General features: G+C 37.3%; 1 protein-coding gene across 2 annotated transcripts in view; it reads left to right on the top strand.

Moving 5' to 3' along the window:
• Nucleotides 1-22,480, top strand: part of trpc4b (transient receptor potential cation channel, subfamily C, member 4b) — a 93,015-nt gene that overhangs the window by 64,503 nt on the left and 6,032 nt on the right. For both annotated transcript variants that reach the window (XM_063052908.1, XM_063052907.1), the window contains exons 3-7: nt 8,447-8,965; nt 11,533-11,869; nt 18,228-18,367; nt 20,256-20,578; nt 21,686-21,881. In XM_063052908.1, coding sequence (XP_062908978.1) covers nt 8,447-8,965; nt 11,533-11,869; nt 18,228-18,367; nt 20,256-20,578; nt 21,686-21,881 — 1,515 coding nt within the window. The remainder of the gene's footprint in view (nt 1-8,446; nt 8,966-11,532; nt 11,870-18,227; nt 18,368-20,255; nt 20,579-21,685; nt 21,882-22,480) is intronic.

Genomic DNA, 22,480 nt, shown 5'->3' with positions numbered 1-22,480 from the left:
AGTCCATGAGCACAGTAAAAAGTTCAAAGTCTCTCAAATGTCCCACATCTCACGCAGACGGGAGAAGGAAGAAAGACTCTCCCTGCCATGCCCGACCACAGTCCGACTCTGAGTCGTCCGAAAACTTCGAGCCTCCGATCAGCTCTCCGACACCGAGTACTGAGCGCCATCTCTATCCGAACGATTCGACCTCAAACTCAGTCGCCAACAGCAGGCAAATCCGGGGATTTTGAGGCCTTCCCTCCGGAAGATTCCCAATCGCGCAGTACAACAGTAACAAACTGGCATTTCAGAAATTTCTCCAAATGTTCCTCTGTGCTTTCACGTCTGTCCCAATCAAATCAGAATTGTCCATTATCATCACTTAGAAACATTCCATTATGACAAATGCATAATTTCTTTCAATGCATAGATTGCAATGGATCTACAAGGTTTGTCTTCCACCCTAAAAGGAAAATAGCAGTAGCCAAATACTGACTGCTGTCAGCACACAGGAAAGTGAATGAATAAAGAGAAATAGTTTTTAATTATCCCATGGATTCCCTTGTTTGTCATAGTCAGTGCTTGTTTGATTTTAAAGTATTCAATGCATTATGACTGAAAAATCAGTACAAATCATGGTTCAGTTATATTTGTCTCATAAGCTAAAGCTATGCAGAGCAAGCTCTAAGGCAACCAAGTAATGTGTGTTCAGTTTTATGGGTAAGAGGACTTCCAGCTCTGTACCTCTTTAGCTGTGATGTGATTAACAGTATTTGAGAGAATAGGTAAGAATAGAATTGGTCAATATGAAAAGGAAATATTGAAGGCTTGTTCTTTAGCAAGTGAGAAGGACATACTGCATTCCTAGACTTTAAATAATAAACTGTCTGAGATTGAAAACATGAAGTATCTTTTCACATAAAGCATCCACTAAATGCTGTATCATTTGAAATTTCCAAGATTTGAAATTAACAGATTTTTATTGCATCAAGAAATAGGGATTCAAGATTCATAAGTTCATCAAGAAATAGGGATCAAGTGCAGGTAATTGTATTTAAGATATAGGCCAGCCATGGATTGAGTTAATATTGAAATAAGCCTGCAATCGGTAAATTATTTTGATTAGGAATTATTTAAAATTTACAATAAAACTAAGTTTTAAGTCGTGCATTTAAAATCTTTCAAGAATGAGCAGTAGTGGACTGTGCGATTATCATGTAGTTAGAACCAAAAACAAAGTTCAAAGTAAATTTATTATCAAAGTGCATCTGTGCCACAATACAACCCTAAGATTTGTTTTCTTGTTTGCATATTCAGTAAATCCAGGAGCCATAATAGAATCAATGAATTACAGCACCCAACAGTACGAACAACTCCATGATCAATCTAACCCTTCTCTCCTACATGACCGATAACCCTCCATTTTTCTTATATCCATTACTAATGCCTCCACAATCTCTTCAGCTACCTCTTTTAGAGCCCTGGGGTGGCCCATCTGGTCCAGGTAACTTATCTACCTTCAGACCTATCACTTCCAAAGCATCTTCTCCTTAGTATTAGCAACTACACTTAATTCTGCCCCTTGACACTCGAATTTCTGACATACTGCTAGTGTCTTTCATAGTGAAGATTGACACAAAATCCTTATTAAGTTCATCCACTATTTCTTTATCCCCCCAATACTACCTGGCCAAGTGGTTAAGGCATTGGACTAGCGACCTGAAGGTCGTGAGTTTGAGCCCCAGCCGAGGGAAAGTGTTGTGTCCCTGAGCAAGGCACTTAATCACACATTGCTCTGCGACGACACTGGTGCCAAGCTGTATGGATCCTAATGCCCTTCCCTTGGACAACATTGGTGTCATGGAGAGGGGAGACTTGTAGCATAGGCAACTGCTGGTCTTCCATATAACCTTGCTCAGGCCTGCGCCCTGGAGAGTGAAGACTTTCCAGGCACAGATCCATGGTCTCGCAAGACTAACAGATGCCTTTACTACCTCTCCAGCATCATCTTCCAGCGGTCCGATATCCACTCTTGCCTCTCTTTTATTCTTTATATATCTGAAGAATCTTTTTGTATCCTCTTTTATATTATTCACTAGCTTACCTACCTTCATGTTTCATCTTTATTTTCCTTAAGTTTTTTTTAGTTAATTACTGTTTCTTTTTAAACTTCCCAATCCTCCGCTTTCCCACTAATTTTCCCTATATTAAATGAGCTCTCTTTTCCTTTTATGCTGACTTTGACTTCCCTTGTCAGGCACAGTTGCTTCATCCTCCCTTTAGAAGACTTCTTCATGTCCGCATCGGATATGGTACCTAGACAGACAGACAGACATCTGTCCTGCATTTCTAAATTGCTCCGGAAACTCTAGCTATTGCTGCTCTGCTTTCATCCCTGATAGTGTTACCTTCCAATCAACTTTGGCCAGCTCCTCTGTCATGCCTCTGTAATTCACTTTACTCCACTGTAATACTGGTACATCTGACTGTACCTTCTCCCTCTCAAACTGGAAGGTGAACTTAATCATATTATGATCACTGCCTCCTAAGGGTTCCTTTACTTTAAGCTCCCTAATGCAATCTGTTTTATCACACAGCACCCAATCCAGAACTACCTTTCCCCTAGTGGGCTCAACCATCAGCTGCTCTAAAAAGCCATGTTGTAGGTATTCTACAAATTCCTTCTCTTGGGATTCAGCAGCAACTTAATTTTCCCATGCTACCTGCATATTGAAATCCCCAATCACTATTGTATTATTCCCCTTTTGACATACATTTTCTATCTGTTGCAATTTGTAGCCCACATCCTGGCTACTGTTTGGAGGCCAGCATATAACTCCCTTCAGGGACTTTTTATCCTTGTAGTTTCCTAACTCTACCCACAAGAATTCTACATCTTCCGATCCTATATCACCTCTTTCTAAGGATTTGATTTCTTTTGCCAACAGAGCCACCCTAACTCCTCCACCTACCTGCCTATTCTTTTGAAACAACATATATCCTTAGATGTTAATCTCCCAACTAATGTCTTCTTTCAGCAATGACCTAGTGGTGCCCACAATGTTGTACCTGCCAATCTCTAAATGTGGTGCAAGATCATCTACTTTGTTGCATATGCTGCGTGCATTCAAATGTAACACTTTCAGTCCTGTATTCTTTACATTTTTCAATCTCTCTGACTGCAATTTTGCCCTATCTTCACAGTAGCATTCCACACTGCATTTATTTGTATACTAACTGCCCCATTCTCAGCCCTATCATTTCCATTTCCCAACCCCCTGCTATATTAGTTTAAATCCTCCCTGACACTCTAGCAAACCTGCCTGCAAGGATATTGGTCCCCCTGAGGTTCAATTACAACCCATCCTTTTTGTACTGATCATACCTTCCCCAGAAGAGATCTGTATGATCAGGAAATTTGAAACCATGCCCCCTGCGTCATTTTCAAGCGAGGTTGGAAGCAATATCAGATGAATGGCAACTCTGGCAGGGACTGCAAGACATTACTTCCTACGAAGCGAAACCCAATAGTATGAATGGCATTGATCCTTCACTACCAGATGAACTCACTGCCCTTTTCGAAAGGAAGAACACAACTACAGCTGTGAAGTTCCCTCCTGCACTTGATGACCCTGTGACCTCTGTCTCAGAGGCCAATGTTAGACTGTCTTTAAAGAGAGTGAACCCTCGCAAGGCAGAAAGTCCTGATGGAGTACCTGGTAAGGCTCTGAAAACCTGTGCCAACCAATTAGCGGGAGTATTCAAGGACATTTTCAACCTCTCACTGCTATGGGCAGAAGTTCCCACTTGCTTCAAAAAGGCAACAATTATACCAGTGCCAAAGAAGAATAATGTGGGCTGCCGTAACGACTATCGCCAGGTAGCACTCACATCGACAGTGATGAAATGCTTTGAGAGGTTGGTTATGACTAGACTGAACTCGTGCCTCAGCAAGGACCTCGACCCATTGCAATTTGCCTATCATCATAATAGGTCAATGGCAGATGCAATCTCCATGGCACTTCTCACGGCTTTAGACCACCTAGACAACGCGAACACCTATGTCAGGATGCTGTTCATCGACTATAGCTCAGCATTTAATACCATCATTCCCACAATCCTGATTGAGAAGTTGCAGAACCTGGCCCTCTGTAGATCCCTCTGTAATTGGATCCTCGACTTCCTGACCAGAAGACCACAATCTGTGTGGGTTGATGATAACATATCCTCTTCGCTGATGATCAACACTGGCACACCTCGGGGGTGTGTGCTTAGCCCACTGCTCTACTCTCTGTATACACATGACCGTGTGGCTAGGCATAGCTCAAGTACCATCTACAAATTTGCTGACGATACAACCATTGTTGGTAGAATCTCAAGTGGTGACGAGAGGACGTACAGGAGTGAGATATGCCAACTAGTGGAATGGTGCTGCAGCAACAACCAGACACTCAATGTCAGTAAGAGGAAAGAGCTGATTGTGGACTTCAGGAAGGGCAAGACGAAGGAGCACGTACCAATCCTCATAGAGGAATCAGAAGTGGAGAGAGTGAGTAGCTTCAAGTTCCTGGGTGTCAGGATCTCTGAGGATCTAACCTGGTCCCAACATATTGATGTAGTCATAAAGAAGGCAAGCCAGCAGCTATACTTTATTAGGAATTTGAAAAGATTTGGCATGTCAACAAATACATTCAAAAACTTCTATAGTTGTACCGTGGAAAGTGTTCTGACAGGCTGCATCACTGTCTGGTATGGAGGGGCTACTGCACAGGACCAAAAGAAGCTGCAGAAGGTTGTAAACCTAGTCAGCTCCATCTTGGGCACTAGCCTACAAAGTACCCAGGACATCTTTAGGGAGCGGTGTCTCAGAAAGGCAGCTTCCATTATTAAGGCCCCCAGCACCCAGGGCATACCCTTTTCACACTGTTACTATCATGGAGGAGGTATAGAAGTCTGAAGGCACACACTCAGCGATTCAGGAACAGCTTCTTCCCCTCTGCCATCTGATTCCTAAATGGACATTGAAGCTTTGGCCAATATCTCACTTTTTTAACATTTTTGTTTTTGCACATTTTTAATAATCTATTCAATATACATAATTGATTTACTTGTTTATTATTGTTTTTTTTCTCTCTGCTTGATTATGTATTGCATTGAACTGCTGCTGCTGAGTTAACAAAATTCACGTCACATGCTGGTGATAATAAACCTGATTCTGATTCTGATTCTGATTCTGATTCAATTCTTCAGCAACGCATTTATCTGCCAATCATCCTATCCATACCCTCACTGGCACATGGCATAAGCAGCAATTCAGAGAATACAGACTGCAGAAAAGGTATGTTCCTGTTAGAAGGATGGAAGGACAAGAAAACCTTGGATGTCCAGAGAGGTGATGAATTTAATCAAAAAGGAAAAGTAGGTAAAGCTTAAGAAGTTCGGATGAAATGAAGCACGTGAGGAGTACAAAGAAGCGAGAAAAGGAATAAAGAAGGGAACTAGGAAAGCCAAGAGAGGCCATGAAAAGTCCTTGGCAAATAGAATTAAGGTGAATTCCAAGGCATTCTATACTTACATCAAGAGCGAGAGGATAGCTAGGGAGAGAGTGAAATGACTCCAGCATAAAAAGAGGAACATTTGCTGGATGCAAAGAATGTGAGTGAGGTACATAATGACTGCTCTGCTTTCAGTATTTGCAAAGGAAAAGGATATGGAGGACCAGGGTGTCAATGCTGAATGTATAAATATGTTAGGGTGTTTAGAGTTCAAGGAGGAGGAGGTATTGGGCTTTCCAATGAGTATTAAGGTGGATAAGTCCCCAGGGTCGGATGGGATTTACTCTAGGTTATTAAAGGAGGCAAGAGACAAGATTGCTGGGCCTTTGACCAGTATCTTTGTGTCCTCTCTAGCCACAGGTAAGGTCCCAGAGGACCAGCGAGTGGCTAATGTTGTACCTCTATTTAAGAAAGGAACAAGGGCAATAGAGCTTTGACCAGTGACCATTCCGAACATCAGAAGTTTTGAGAGGAGGGGATTTCACTCAGATCCACTGCCCGAGTAGAAAAGGGAGCAGCGGTTCGCTGCTGCAACGCAATAGAGCTTTGACCAGTGACCATCTGGACATCTAAAGTTTTGGGAGAAGTTGATTTCAGTCAGGTCCACTGGCGGAATAGAAAAGGGAGCGGTGGGTAGCTGCTGCAACACAGTAGAGCTTTGACCAGCGACCAATCCACATTTGTAATTGATTAACAAAAGCAAATTAAAGAGAGGCAGGAGTAAGCGTAGCAGCCATCGTCTGAGTGGGCAGAGCCTGAGTGGTGATCTTGAGGCCTTAGCTTTTCGAAGCTTCAGCGAAGAAAGGCTTCAGTCAGAGAAAGCAAAAAAAAAAGAAAAACTCAAGGTTAAGTTTTTTTTTCCTTCTTTATGTCTGCTCAGTTAGGACAGTAGAGATGCCAGGCAAGATTTTGAAATGCTCTTCTTGTAGGATGTGGAAAGATGGGGAGACCTCCAGTGTCCCTGAGACTGCAACTGCAAGAAGTGTATCCAGCTTCAGCTTCTAACATCCACATTAAGGGGTCGGAGTTGGAACTGGATGAACTCGAGATCATTCAGGAGTCTGAAGGGGTGATAGATAGGACGTACAGATAGGGCACCCAAGGTGCAGGGCACAGGAAACTGGATAACAGGAAGGGGAAAGAGGTTAAGGAGCCAGTGCAGAGTATCCATGTGAACATTCCTCTCAACTGCAAGTTTGTCACTTTGGATACTGTCGGGGGGAATGACATAACAGGAAAGTCACAGTGGTCTGGTCTCTGGCACTGAGTCTGGCTCTGTGACTCAGAAGGGAAGTGGGGAGAAAAGGCATATTGTGGTGATAGGGGAATTGTTTGTTAGGGGAATGGATAGAAAGTTCAATGGGGGAGAACGAGATTCCTGAATGGTATGTTGCCTCCTGGTTGCCAAATGGCCTGTCCTGTGCTGTACCGATCTATGTTCCATGTTCCCACTACCTTGGAGGTCCTGCTTCTCAGCTTTCTACCTAGCTCCTAGTATTCTTTTTATTGGACCTCCTCCCTTCTCCTACCTATGCTGTTGGTACGAATAGGTACTAAGACTTCCGATTGCCTTTAGAATGCTATGGACCGGATCCGATACTTTTTTGACCCCAGCGTCCAGGAGACACAACTCCATCCAGGTTTCTTTCTCTTGTCCACAGAATCTTCTTTCCCTTATCATCACTGCACTCCTCTTTTCCCACCTTCCTTTCTGAGCCATGGAGCCATACTCAATGCCAGGGACCCTGTTGCTGTGGCTTCCTGCTGGTAAGTTGTTCCCCCACCCCCACCCCCGACCCTCCAACAGTATCCGAAGCTGTATACTTATGAGGGGAATGGCCACAGGAACACTCTGTACTGGCTGCCAATTCCCTTTCCCTCTCATAACAGTCATCCAGGTTCCTGCCTCCTGCAACTTGGGGGTGACTACCTCCCTGTATTTCCTATCCATCACCTCATTCTCCATATAAGCTGAAGGTCATCGAGCTGCAGTTCTACTTCCTTAGCACTAAGAAGCTGCTGTTTGTTGCACTTCATGACGACGTAGTTATCAGCGAGCCTGGAGGTCACCCAGAATTTCCATGTCACACACAAAGAACATACCACTAACTCTGGACTAATTCTCAGTGCACTATCTATGTTCTAATAGAAAAAGATTTTAAAAACTTAGAGTCTTACTTGGAACTTCCACCTGTGCTTGCCCAAGCCTGTTCTTGCTGAACAAGCCTGTTGAGCCAAAGCCTCCCACTCTAACACTGGTTGTTCCGCTTACCCCACTTTCTTTTTATTGGCTCAAATAAAACTACCACGAAACTTGCTCTTTTCAAATGGCTCCCACCTTATAACTATGTTTCTCTGTCTCTCACTTGTTACTTCAAATTAACCGTGTACTCTGACTTTTAAGTTTGATTTTCCAAATTATATCACTTCACAATTTTCTGGATTCAACTCTATCTGCCACTTCTCAGCCCAGGCCTGTATGCCATCTATATCCCATTGTAACCTATACCAACATTTACACTATCCACAACATTACCCACCTACCTCCTAATTTCAGTCATCCAAGATGGACTGAATTAAATAAAAATACAAAGAAAACTGAATCAGTGCTTTTTGATGTAACCCAATTTGAAATTCCTGATTTTTGTCCTTGGGCCAAAGGGCTTGTTCTTTGCTGTCTGACTTGTTCCTCTCTGATTGCGCATAAAACCAACAGAACCAAACTTAAACACAAGAGATTCTGCAGATGTTTGATATCTATGGCAACACACACAAAATGCTGCAGGAACTCAGTAGGTCAGACATCTGTTGAAAGGAATAAACAGTCAACATTCCGGGCTGAGACTCTTCATCAGGAAAAAACTTGATATTTTCGGCTCCAAATAATATAATTTCTTTCTGTTTGACAGGTTCCACCGATACTACTGGATAAACAATTTTCAGAATTTACACCAGATATCACACCAATTATTCTTGCAGCTCACACAAACAATTATGAGATAATAAAGCTTCTTGTCCAAAGAGGAGTTTCTATACCGCAGCCTCATGAAGTTCGTTGTAACTGCGTTGAGTGTGTTTCCAGCTCAGATGTTGACAGTTTGCGCCATTCCCGATCAAGGTTGAACATATACAAAGCTTTGGCAAGCCCATCTTTGGTTGCTTTATCAAGTGAAGACCCCTTTCTAACTGCATTTCATTTGAGCTGGGAGCTTCGGGAACTAAGTAAAGTGGAAAATGAATTTAAATCAGAATATGAAGAACTATCACATCAATGTGAATCATTTGCTAAAGATTTGTTGGACCAAACAAGGAGCTCCAGAGAGTTAGAAATTATACTTAATTATAGAGATGATAATAGCATTCTGGAAGTTCAGGCACTAAATGATCTCTCGAGGTTAAAGTTGGCCATTAGGTATCATCAGAAAGAGGTAAGATTTTTAGTTATAATGTGTTACTTTTGTGTATGAGTGATGAATAAAATGTGCTCAGTACATAATTGAACCAATGAGTCAGCACCATTCTAGATTTAATAATGTGTAAGTCCATATGAAATAATAATCTAGATATTTTTCAGCTTCACAAATAACATTTTAGCATTGTTTAGGAAAAAGTACAAATGAATGATAATGGTAATTCATTGTAAACAAGATATTACTTTTATTTGGTGTAATTAATGTAATTAGAGTGATATTACAACACAAAATGATAACTTTTATTACAATTTCCATAGGTAGTTGTAACTGTGTGTATTTTTCCATGAAGAGATCTATACAGTATTTTTACAGTTCAGTCACTAAATATAGAAGTGAGAATGGACCATTGTTTATTGTGTCAGTGTTGATTTGGAAATGAGCTAGCATAATTGCAGTTATCACCATTAATGCTGACTTATTACTTTACATATTAAAAAAGTCACCCTCTGTTGAATTGTATCAGAACTTAGAGCTCTGGAATTACCTCATCAAATTAGAACTGAAAATACGATGTATCCCATTTGTTGCAAATGTAAAGTTGCGCCCATTGAAATCATTGGAACAGACTATCTGGAGCAAAATCTATAGATTGTAGCCAAATCTATAAAAGCATTTTAGTGGAAGCAACAATAAATTTGTTTCAACCATTGGTTAATTTAGTTAATTTGGTTACATTTTTGTTTGTTGCTGATTTCCATGTTATATTTATTTTGAAGCGTTATTACATGTGCACAGTGAAATTATAGCATTGGTAACATTATCAGAGAAAAAAGCCTCTTATGCTTGAGTGAATGAATGACAAGTGTTTCATCAGGCAGGGCACTGTGGGTCTTATCTATCACTGATTTTTGGTGCTTTGCAGCTATGCACAAAATTGGTTCATGGCTTCTTTCCGCACCCTACCATCACTATTGCTGTAAGACAATGTGATGCTTTAATATATCTGCATTCCCACAAACACTAAAGGATTTCGAACTTATTAAGTTTTAATTAAGCATTTTCAGTACTCAGAAATTATTTTGAATAATTTACTCACTCTACCAATCTAATATTAGAGTCAATTGGCCTAAGATTTCATTGAATGCATTAATAATGAAAAGTTACTCAGTCTACAATAAGATTAGTTTTCGTTTGGACTGAATTTGAACTTTGTTTAAGGAAACCAAGATGTTACCTTATCCATCTTGGCATGTTATAGCACGAGCAACAATATAGAAACAGATACTTGGGAGAAAATAGTTGCTGAGCTGGAAAGGGTTCTTAATCAAGTGATTCTATTTTAACCATTGTATACTAGTCCGAGAGAGAACCAGGGAATATAAAGATTCTCAGAAGGTAGTACACAGAAAGTAAAGTCCTAGAAGTCCAGAGTAATTGAGAAGTATTGATGCTGAGGGCTTTGTATTGTCTTTTATAATGGAAACCTCCATAGTCTAGACATCACTATCAATTGATTTGATGAAGTGTTCCTAAATTGGGTCTCAACAATGCATTTAGCGCCATGTATTTCATGCACTCCAGTATAGCGCACCTCATTGCCAACATATAGCAGACATTGTCTTGGTCATCTCTTAGTCTGTGTAATTACTGAAGATACTAATCAGGACAGTGTGTTATACATAAAATTATGACAGAAAATGCTGAAAATACAAAGTAGACCAGGTAGCGTCTGTGGAAAGAGGAAGAGTGTTAATGTTTAAGATTCCAACGAGTGCAGTTTTTTTTATAAACGAGAAAATCTGCAGATGCTGGAAATCTGAGCAACACACACAAAATACTGGAGGAATTCAGAAGACCAGGCAGCATCTAGGAAAAGAGTATAGTCGACATTTCTGGGGCGGAAACCCTTCGACAGGAATGCAGTTTTTCCTCTTTTTGATATTTGTTACTACTTACAAATGATAAAAAATAATCATACTTGCATGTGAAAATCAAGAAAAACTGCCTATGCTTGAAATACCAGATAGGTCAGGCATTGTTATATTGTTATCCCATTGGCTGATGCTGACTATTCAATGAAGAAGACAGCAAATTGTTTTGGAAGACAAAATTCATCTTGCTCTACACTTTGAAGCTGTGGTGTAAGAAAGCACCACTTTATATAATGTATTAATGTAAGTTACTTGCTAATGAATATTTGGTAAAAGTGGGACTGTGAGCACCTCCATTATTAAATAAAGTACTAATGAAATCCTAATACTAATACTAATAGAATGTTTAGTATCTCGCCTTAAAAATAGCAAGGATGCAGGTGCCAAAGAGTTACTACCTTTAAGAAAGTTGGAAAATATTGGACAAAGGCATAAAGCTAATTCATTGTTCAGTTATACTATGGCCATTAAAATCTATATTTTAAACTCTGAACTACATGATAAATTTGTAATTGTATTCATTTAGTATAGATATTGATGTGAAGGAAATGGTGAATACTTTCATTGAACTTGACTTTATCACTCACAGTTCTTTTTCTTGTGCATTAAATCACTCTGCATTTTTTAAAATTTATAATTTTTGTCTTCTAGTTTGTTGCTCAGCCAAACTGTCAGCAGCTTCTTGCTTCTCGCTGGTATGATGAGTTTCCTGGCTGGAGACGGAGACATTGGGTTGTCAAATTCATAACCTGCATCAGCGTTGGATTATTATTTCCAATTTTTTCTGTGTGTTACTTAATAGCACCAAAAAGCACATTAGGCCTTTTTATTAGAAAACCATTTATTAAGTTTATCTGCCATACAGCATCATACTTGACCTTTCTTTTTCTGCTGTTATTGGCCTCTCAACACATTGATCGAACAGATTTAAATATGCAAGGTCCTCCACCGACTATTGTTGAATGGATGATACTGCCCTGGGTACTAGGTAATTTATTTGTGTGTATATATATATATATGTGTAAACATTATCTTAAATGTGTTGAAATAGTAGCTTAACTGTTATTATTGTTTATATAATAGTGAATTTTTTATTATAGTTTTAATGAAATAAACTCAGAGTCATTACTGGATATACAAATTAGTTGCTAAAACAATTTGAAAACATTTCAAGTGCTAGAATATGTAAACTTTAAAATTGCACCATGTTTCTTTCTGTACATTGAAAGAAATGTAAACTGTATTTTTTCCTGAACTGGTGTTTAACTGAACAAAAAAGCCAATTTGTATCTTAATCAAAAATCACAGGAGACAAAAGAGACTGCAGATGCTGGAATCTAGAGCAACAAACAGTCTGGTGGATGAACTCAATAGGTCAAGCAGCAGATGAAACTGGAACCAGTTGGGGGTGGGTGGGTCTTCTTCTGGTTCTTCCCATTTTTGTCCCCCTTCCTAAACCCCCACCCCTCCACTCTTGGTTTCATCAACCTACTACTCTGCTCACCCATAGGCTCCTCATCTCCTATCTATCCGGTTCCATCTGTCATTCGCCTATTCTCTAGTTAATATCCATTTACATTTCAGATTCCAGTACTGATAGTTTTTTGTGTTCCTGTTTATTTCTAACAGTTGTCTCCGACCTTCACATTCCTTTCAATTATTTCTCTCATTCATATGCCATTCCACCACTTCCCCCTCACCTCCCCTAACTGACATCCTCCACCTTTCTTCAATCCACCAGTCACCTCAGACTTTTGCCTCAGTACTCCCCTTTTCCGTAAGAATTAGGCCATTGAGTTTGTTCTGCCAATCAATCATGGCTGGATAACCTCCCCTCTCAACTCCAACCCACTGCCTTCATCCTATAACCTTTGATGTCATTACTAATCAAGAATCTATCAACTTCCCCTTTAGATATATGTAGTGGCTGGGCCTCCTCAGCTACCTGTGGCAGTGAATTCCACAAATTCTCCATCCTTTGGCTGTCCTCTTTATACTGACTATCTTATATCTCTATTCTCAGTCGTGATTCAAAGTTTCCATCGGCAATGTCAGAAGTTCCTTTCCTCCCACAACTGTAGTTTGACCTACTGAGTTCCTTCAGCAAATAGTTTGTTGCATGAAATATGGAACAACAGATCTCAATGCAAGTATCTCAATGAGAAAATGTAAAGAAGCTATATTATAAAATTCACTATGTCCCATGTCCAGTTAGAGCTCTATACTGAATTGTCATAGATGGGGCATAGAATAGCATGTGGAGGGAATACCAGAAAAGGTTCTTTGTCTTAATCACCATCCTATGGCTCTTGTTGGAAAGTTCCAACACATGAATTGCATAATTACAGAATTTGGTTGTGGTCTGATGCACATGGTTGTGAGATACCCTTCCAAAATAACCATATCCATGTGAGAAGAATGATTCCTCATAGTGTAGGATGCCACAGAAGAAACGGAGCAGTTAGTGCAATGCTATTACATATCGGGGCATCAGAATTTAGAGTTCAATTCCGGCGACCTCGGTAAGGAGTTGGTACGTTCTCCCCATGTCTGCATGGGTTTCCTCTGAGTGCTCCAGTTTTACAGTCCAAAGATGCACCGGTTATTAGATTAATTGGTCATTGCAAATTGTCCTGTGATTACACTTGGGTTAAATAAGTGGGTTGCTGTGTGGTGCGGCTCAGTAAGCGGGAAGAGCCTGTTCTGCGCTGTAACGGTAAATAAAATAGATGGAAGTATAGTTCAGCAGAATTACACAACGTATTGGTTTCCCTTCTTTGCAAATAGCAGAATCTCTAATCATTCCACATAACTCTTCATAGTAGGAGGAGGCTAATTCCATGACAATAGAATGGAAATTTCAACCTCACTGGACCAGCAGAACATTATTTATCAGTATACTTTACAAAATAGTCAAATAATAGAAATGTGGGCTGCCTGAGAGTTTAGGTTTATATGTGGACCTAAATAAGTTAAATTGTTTTATTTCTTTATTGATGAGGTAAATTACTTGAAATGTTGGTGATTGATTGGAGTTACACTGTACATTTTACCTTTCTGTTCCACCATATGCACACTTTCAGTATTTATGTCATTCAACAGTTGCTGAACAAATTATAAGCTGAGCTCTTGTGATCTCCATTTGGTAGTGCCTTCTATGTGGCAAGAATCAAGATGCATCCAACTTTTGGACCTTTGGCCTTGTTGAAGTGGAGCCAGCGTAGAGGATACCCAATTATGAAGAGAAAGCAAAAATCAGATTACTGTTCATTATTACAGCTGACAGTCAAATTACTGAATCAGGAGTTTAGAATCTTATAAAGAAGGATGGTTTATAAGTACTGTATGCCATGATAAAGGGGAAGGATAATGGAGAAAGATGAAAGTAGTAAGTGAGAAAGGGCAGCTTCGTGAGAGGAAGGATTTGACTCTGGAAAGACATGCTGGATTAGCAGACTGGGAGGTGAGATCAGGGATGTTGATATTCAGGATTGTCAGCAATTTTTGAACTTGAGTTTGGGAAGAGTGTGAATTCTATTGGCTTCAGTCTTAGGTAAGTATATGTGAAAAGCCTACTGTGTCAGTAGTAAACAGGTACAAGGTCTTACATGACCGACTACAGCCATTTCAGGCATGGGCTTCATCAAGGGATCCATTCCTGCTAAGTCCTATTTCATTGGGAGTTAATTCCTATTTTTTCCTTTTCTAAGATGTGGACTTACATGCGCCAGCTATGTTGAATACTTATGAAAATAATAAACATCTAAGAAATATCCATCAAATTATTTGATACAATCACAAATTAGGAGCAGCATAGAAATAACTTTAGGAATAGTTCACAAAGCCTAATGCTTTTTATAGACAATAAACCATATGTTTTAAATATATAAGTATAACCATTAAAATAACTGTAAAACATTTGTATTTGCTCTATTAAGTACCACGGTTAGCGCGATGCTATTACAGCTCCGGGCATCACAGTTTGGAGTTCAATTCCAGTGTCCTCTATGAGCAATTTTGTACATTCCTTCCTATGTGCACATGAGTTTCCTCTGGGTGCTCTGGATTCCTCCCACAGTCCAAAGATGTACCGATTAGTAGGTAAATTGGTCATTGTAAATTGTCTCATGATAAGGCTAGGGCTAAATCAGTGGGTTGCCTGGTGACATGGCTCAAAAGGCTAGAAGGGCTTATTCTGCACTATCTTTAAATAAAAGTGTTCATACACAATACCAACTGTGTCATTTTTAACCATTAGATTTTATAATTAATAAATAGTAACTGTCTTTTTATGTTATCCGTTTTCATAGATGGTAATGTTCTTCTGTAGTTTTTCCTTCCTGTCCACTCAACTTATGTTTGCAAACATGGTGTCAACTGCATCTGAGAGCATGATTCTTTAATCCTTCATCTAAGTCAATGATAAATATGTTGAAAAGCCAGTACTCCAGTGCAAATCCCTAGATGCTTCACATATCATATCCTGCTAACTTCTACTCTGTAACTCCTGCTGTCCAACCAATTACCAATCCATGTCACAAAATTATGTCCACTACTATGCACATTTGTTTTTACTAATAATCTCTAGGGTTTTTTAATGCCTTTTTGAAATTCCATACAAAAAAGATCCATTGATATTCCTCTTTCCTCATCCTCTTGAAGGCATTTTGCTGGATCAGTCAAATACACTTCAACAATTTCTGATGATTTTTTTTGATAATTTGTTGTTTGGGTATTCAGTCACATTGTTTTTGATAGTTCCTTACATTTCCTCTCATCTGCTCTTAAAGTGATTAGTTTGTCATTATCTCATAATTCCATCACTCCCTTAAATATGGATTGACATTCATAGTTTTCCATTTCAAAGTGGAGTTCCTTAATCAACACTGCCTTGGAAAATGTGTAAATGAAAGCACTGGAAATACTAATCAAGGCTGACCACATTTGCAGAGGGGGAAACAAAATTACCGTAATGTTTCAGATCAATTTTCTTTCATTGGGACTCATAATTGAAAATTATAATCTGAAATCATCACACCTATTTTAAAACACAGCCTGGAGTGTTATTTATCTCAGATCCCATTATCTTCTACAGTACTGCTTACTTACTGATATAAAATCCACTAAGTTGCTCCCTTGACTTATTTTTAGGTTCCCTTGTACTGCTGGTAATTTGTCCTCTTCCTTCACAATGAAAATGGATGCAAGGTATTTAAGAAATTTGCCATTTCCATGTTTTTTTCATAGTCTTGCCTTTAATTGCCATTCATAGGCTCACATTCCCATTTACAACTCCCTGTCAATGAAAGTAATGATAACATTTTGCTGTCACCTTTGATATCCCTTATAAATTAATTTTTACATTTCCTATTTGCACCACTTATTAGTTTCAAAATTTTCAAATTTCCATTTGCTTTGCATATGCATATGCTTTTTCTTTTGCTTTAAATTTGTTTTTCATAGCTGCTCAATTACATAAAGTGAAACTTTCACCCCCATTAGGGGTATGCACTGGTTTTCTATCACAACAAATTTTCATTTGAAAGATCTAAAGATTTCCCTATATATAGTACTTCATAGTCTAATGGATATATTTCTCATCGCCTAAAGTTTTTTATTAAGTTTAAGATTTTAGTTCATAATTTCCTTAACACTTTCTCAATCCATTCACCAAATTCAGTAACATTACGGACATCGTTTACAAGATGTCCTTATTGTGAAACTGTAATCTGATTCTTTATTCTCAGTATTAAATCACTTGACTATTCAGTATTAAGTATGTATTTATCCAAACCATTGTGAAGCACATAATAACAATTTGCTTCTTTCATCATTGGAGCAGTTTTGCTTACTGCAGTTATTGAGAGCATTAAAATCTTCAAACACAACCCCTATTTTTGCTCTATCTTAGTAACTATTTGTATTTCACTCCGCCATCCTTCCCTTACACATACACACATGCACACACAGTTCTATCAATGTTTTAAGAAGGCCTGCTGCTATCCAAAGTTATTTCTATACTTGTTCCTTTTCTTTGACAATATAAATCATTCTTGGCATCCATTGACTTCAGTGCTTATAAGCATATTCACTATTTTGTGCCAGCGTCCCCCATTGTATAAATACTAGCAGTTACAACAGTATCATACAGAATCTAAACAAAAGGTAAAAGATTCTAGTCACCCATTATTGCTTCTGTTTGGTTGGGTACAAAGTAATGTACAAAATTTCTACTGTATCTGTGAGCTATAAAGCCAATTATCCATCAATTTAATGGATGCCTTAGGGTTTATTGTTAGCTATAAAGGTGAGCACTTGTGCCCCTGAGCTATTCCAGAGATTTAGGCAGAAAATTGTAGCACAGAACTGCTGCCCCATTATCTTCTGAATGAAATTTTAAACTGGGGTACTTCATTCTCACCTGGAACATTGTTGGAAGGGTAGAGAGGTTCTCCATATTATCTTGCCCAGCATTTATTTCTCAATCCACAATAGTAAAGGAAATTTAGTCATTATCTGATTAATGTATGTGGAAGCACAAGTGCAAGTTAACTATTGTAAATTTTTGTGTTACTGATGGTGACTACATTTTCTAAGAAGTATTTTTAGTCAAAATGTTCAATGAACTGTCATTAAATTATAAATGATACCAAAGTGGTTCTAAGCATTTTATTTATAAGAGTAAATGTATAATGATACATTTCTTTTGGAAAAATAAAATGCAGAAATATTGATGACATATTTAAATTTACAAATGTATATTTTCTCTAATATGTAGATTAAATTGCTGGAAATCATGTCAAGGATGTGGGGGAATGTTTCCATCCTAAAATAGAAACATGATTATTATAACAAGTTTAAAATTAATTTTTAAATAACATCGTGGCTTGTGAAATGTGGAATAAAACTGTTTCAAAATTGCATATTTTATCATGTTTAAAAATATAAAGTACTTTATTTGCTTCTGTAGCTGTCAAATCAGAATGTTTGCCCTGTTATGCAATCCAGCTGAATTCTACTTCATCAAACTATGGAATGAAATTCAGACTAGTTTTATATTGGGCAGACAGTTTGTTCTGCATGATGAATCCAAAACATATGAGATCAAAATCTACCTCATACTGAGAAAAATGTTTTTTAATGAATTGCTGCAATTAGGCATTCAGTAATTTATAACTTGAGAAACTTCAGATAACAAACTATGTGAAATTTCAAAATATAGTTTGACTAAGTTAGAAAGAGCAATTCACAGCGGCTTTTATTTATGATTTTTTATATTGTGTATATCTTTATCCTTAAGAAGATCTAGTTGTATTTTCAGAAGTACCTTCTTTCTTTAATAACAGGTTTCATTTGGGGTGAAATAAAGCAAATGTGGGATGGTGGACTTCAAGATTACATACACGACTGGTGGAATCTGATGGATTTTGTGATGAATTCTTTATACCTAGCAACAATTTCTCTTAAAATAGTTGCTTTTGTTAAGGTATTTCTTTTCCATACCCTCTACTCGTTTCAACTGAGGAAAAAACCCTATTGACAAATATTTAACTCTAACTCAGTCAAAATATTAAATCTTGCATGGCTTGAAACAGCAAAAAGATATTTTGTATATTCAACAACAAACGTCCTGCTTATTTTTGATTTTCTACATTTATGAAAAGCAGAAACAAAAGAGAAAGCAAAGTGAAATAGAGTAAAAGGGAAAAAAAATGAGTGTGAAAAGTATCTCAGAAAGTATGAGGAGAAAATCCATAGTGGAGGCAAATGAGAGAGGCATAAGGAATACTATTATAAGTGAAAAAAAAACAAATGCAACCAGTAACATGTTGGAGGATGAGATGGTAATAATATTTGACAATATTTAAGTAGGTGACAAGAGGGTTAAAGTAGACTAAAAGAATGATAAAGGGAGTAACAGAAAAATGTGAAATTCTTGAGAGAAGCTAGTGATAGAAATGTAAAAACAAGAAAATAGAAATACAACTAAAATATGACTAGATATAATATAAGAAATTTATCCCAGTAGTATGTATTTCCAAAAGCACTAGGTGGCAATGTTAGTACATCCAACTCCTCCGCAGAGATTCATTGCACCATGGCATTACATTTGGAGGCAAGTTCTGAAAAGCAAGGTTAGTACTACAGACTAATTTGTAGGCAGACTTACCCAGATATTGTTACCAAAACCTCTGAAAGTACGGTCAATAAGTAACCAGGATCAATATACCAGGATAGAATTTTAGTGAGATTCCGACAAAAGAAAAGAGAAAATGAATTGATAAAGTATATAGTTTACCAAGTGTATTCTACAACTAAATATTCAAGATCAGTATAGACTTTATATCATTTTTTAAACTCCGTTTCTCACACTAGGACTGCTTCTTCGTTACCTACTTGGAATATGAGTGTAATCAGATATCTTACCATGAGAAAATACTTAGAAAATCTAGCCTTTGATAGCTAATATTGTTTAAATTATAAGGAACTAAATATTAATTACAATGAAATTAATATAATGTTGGTATTTTATATAGTACTTAAAATTACAAATTGATGTTTTGATTAAAACAGTTTCAAAGGCATATCTTTCAGTGTTTGTAACATTATATTTAATAATTTTCAAACATATTGGTAATTCACAATCTACTGTATTTGTTTTGTGAAAAGCCCAAGAAGTTTGTCTTAGACGAAAGTTGATAATATTTTGAAGTGACATGCCCTCAGATAAATGGTCATGTGAAAAGCTATTATTAAAGCATTGAATTGCACTTCTCAGAACTACAATTCTTCATTTATTAAATGTTTTAAATTCTGTTTTCCATTTTTAATCGAACAGTATCCTATAATTAACCAGGAGTTTGAAAAAAAGATTATCCTCTGCATCATTTCCAGATCAATTGTAAAGGCAGTGGTTTTCACAGCAGTAATAATTATGTTTTCAAATAGATAAAGATATCCTTTGAATTTAAAAATGCTGTCCATACAACAAATAGTATTTGTAAACACTCAGTTACTATACTTAACATCTGCTCCAAAATCTCAATAAAATAGCAAGACAAGTCAGTTATTGTATTCATTATTGTATTTGATATCCTTATAAATAATAAATTAAGTAAAAAATAATTATGTTCTAAGTATCTTGAAATAGTTATCAGATACATGTTAAGGATGGTAGGCTTTATATTTAGATGCATTAAGTAAGTAAGACAAAACTATTCTTTCTTTAAATGTGTTTTAGTATGAATATTTTATGATTTATAAAATAGAAAATGTTATTTTTGGAACCTTGCAATCAACCTTTAATAAGTCCCTGAAATAAGAAAATCAAAGTGAATACATGTTTTTTACTGACATTATTATTTTGTTTAAAGTACAGTGGTTCACGTCAACGGGAAGACTGGGAAATGTGGCATCCGACCTTAGTTGCTGAGGCATTATTTGCCATTGCAAATATCTTCAGTTCTCTTCGCTTAATCTCACTTTTCACCGCCAACTCTCATCTAGGGCCCCTGCAAATATCTCTTGGGCGTATGCTCTTGGATATTCTGAAATTCTTGTTCATATACTGTCTGGTATTGCTAGCTTTTGCAAATGGACTGAATCAGTTGTACTTTTACTATGAGACAAATGCATCAGATGAACCGAATGGCTGCAAAGGGATAAGATGTGAAAGACAGAACAATGCCTTTTCAACGTAAGCACCTTTATTCATTTTAATTACAAAAGTGTTCTTTATGGATGTAATTTTCCAAGTTTGTGGCCATGTTTCTAATATGCGTGGGGAAATTTAAGATACTCTGTAAGGAAATATGATCAAATGTTACACTTCGAACGACCATTGGAATCTTGGGTTTCAACCTTGAGCCCATCTAAATTACTGCAAAAGTCTATATGAAGGCCTTTGTAAGTTCCCAGAAAATAGTCAGATGTTTTCTCTGTGCACCTTTCTATGATTGAACTTGGAATTGAGGAGATTGTACGGAGGTCTTTGGAAAATAATGGTTTGTTTTCTTTACTTTTAACATCATATATTGTTAATATGGAAGTGTCTAATAAAATGGATCACTTTTGCCTGGCTGTGTTGGGGAGGTGGCATCATTGTTCAATTAAATTTAAATACACTCTTTTTAGTTTTGTTTCTTTCTTAGCTGAGAATTTTGGATTTGTTAACATTGTTCTATTTGAACAATAGTGTGAAGTGCAGCGGGTTATTGTTGCTGAGTTTATATTTTGTTTTGAATTATTGCTTTCAGGAGACCAAGGTTAAGTGAGTCAATACTTGTTCTTCAGAAAAGAAAAATCTTGGAGCATGAGATTTGTATTAAAGGTCACAGGAGACAGCAAAATTTGTTTTATTTCACAATGTTTCTGGTGGATAGAAATCCAGTAGGAATTTTTAATAGAGGATTGGGTAAATACTTGAATACAAAAGAAGCATAAGTATGGGAAATAACACAAAAGTGTCAATAGTTGGATAGTTCATTTTCAAAAGCAGGCAGGGATACAATGCACAAATGCCTAATTTTGAAATGTAATCTATGAATGTGTTTTTAACCAAACAAGATTTGAATGCATCTGATAAAAATATTTGCCTGGCACTGAAACTTTATGTTGCTTTAATTGCCTAAATTATTCCAAACTTGATATGCAGCCATTTACTATCTTACTGGCTGATCTTTTGAAGTAGTTTTGGTAACTGAAATTACTTCATTTTTTTGGCCTATTTTTAAAATTGCTGCAATATGCCAAATGTCTTTTTTTAAGCGATTAACTCAATGGTCACTTTTTTTAAATTTTGCAGGTTATTTGAGACTCTTCAATCACTGTTTTGGTCAATCTTTGGTCTCATTAATCTATATGTGACCAATGTTAAAGCTCGGCATGAATTCACAGAGTTTGTTGGAGCCACTATGTTTGGAACATACAATATAATTTCTCTAGTGGTTCTCCTGAACATGTTGATTGCTATGATGAACAATTCTTACCAGCTTATTGCAGTGAGTTCTTTCTGTATGTAACACTTTTGTCCATTTATAATTATCGGGATATTTATCTGCCTTTTCAGTTTGTGCCCTGATTTGATTCTATATTGCAATTTCTGTATTATTTTTAAGTTTAAATTCAATCTGTTTAAATTGATGTGGAATTACTTACATTTGGCTATTATAAAGGTTTAAACTAAATTGTCAAACTTTATAGAAATCTTAACAGCGAGTGGGAATAAAGGGAGCCTTTTCTGGTTGGCTGCCAGTGGCTAGTGGTGTTCTTCAGGAGTCATTATTGGGACTACTGCTTTTCACATTGTTTGTCAGTGATTTAGCTACGGAATTGATGGCTTTCTGGCAAAGTCTGCAGATGATACAAAGATAGGTATAGGGGTAGGTAGTGCTGAGGAAGCAATGCAATTGCAGAAGGACTTAGACAAATTGGAAGAACGGGCAAGAAAGTGGCAGATGGAATAAAGTTTTGGAAAATGTATGATAGTTCATTTTGGTAAAAGGAACAAAAGTGCAGACTATTATCGAAATGGGGAGGTGCAAAGGGACTTAGGAGTCCTCATGCAAGACTTCCAGAAGGTTATTTTACAAGTTGAGTC

The sequence above is a fragment of the Mobula hypostoma genome, chromosome 7 (assembly GCF_963921235.1).
Source record: "Mobula hypostoma chromosome 7, sMobHyp1.1, whole genome shotgun sequence".
Lineage (NCBI taxonomy): Eukaryota > Metazoa > Chordata > Chondrichthyes > Myliobatiformes > Myliobatidae > Mobula > Mobula hypostoma.
Note: the sequence above shows the minus strand (reverse complement) of the source record. Positions and strands in the feature narration are given on the sequence as shown.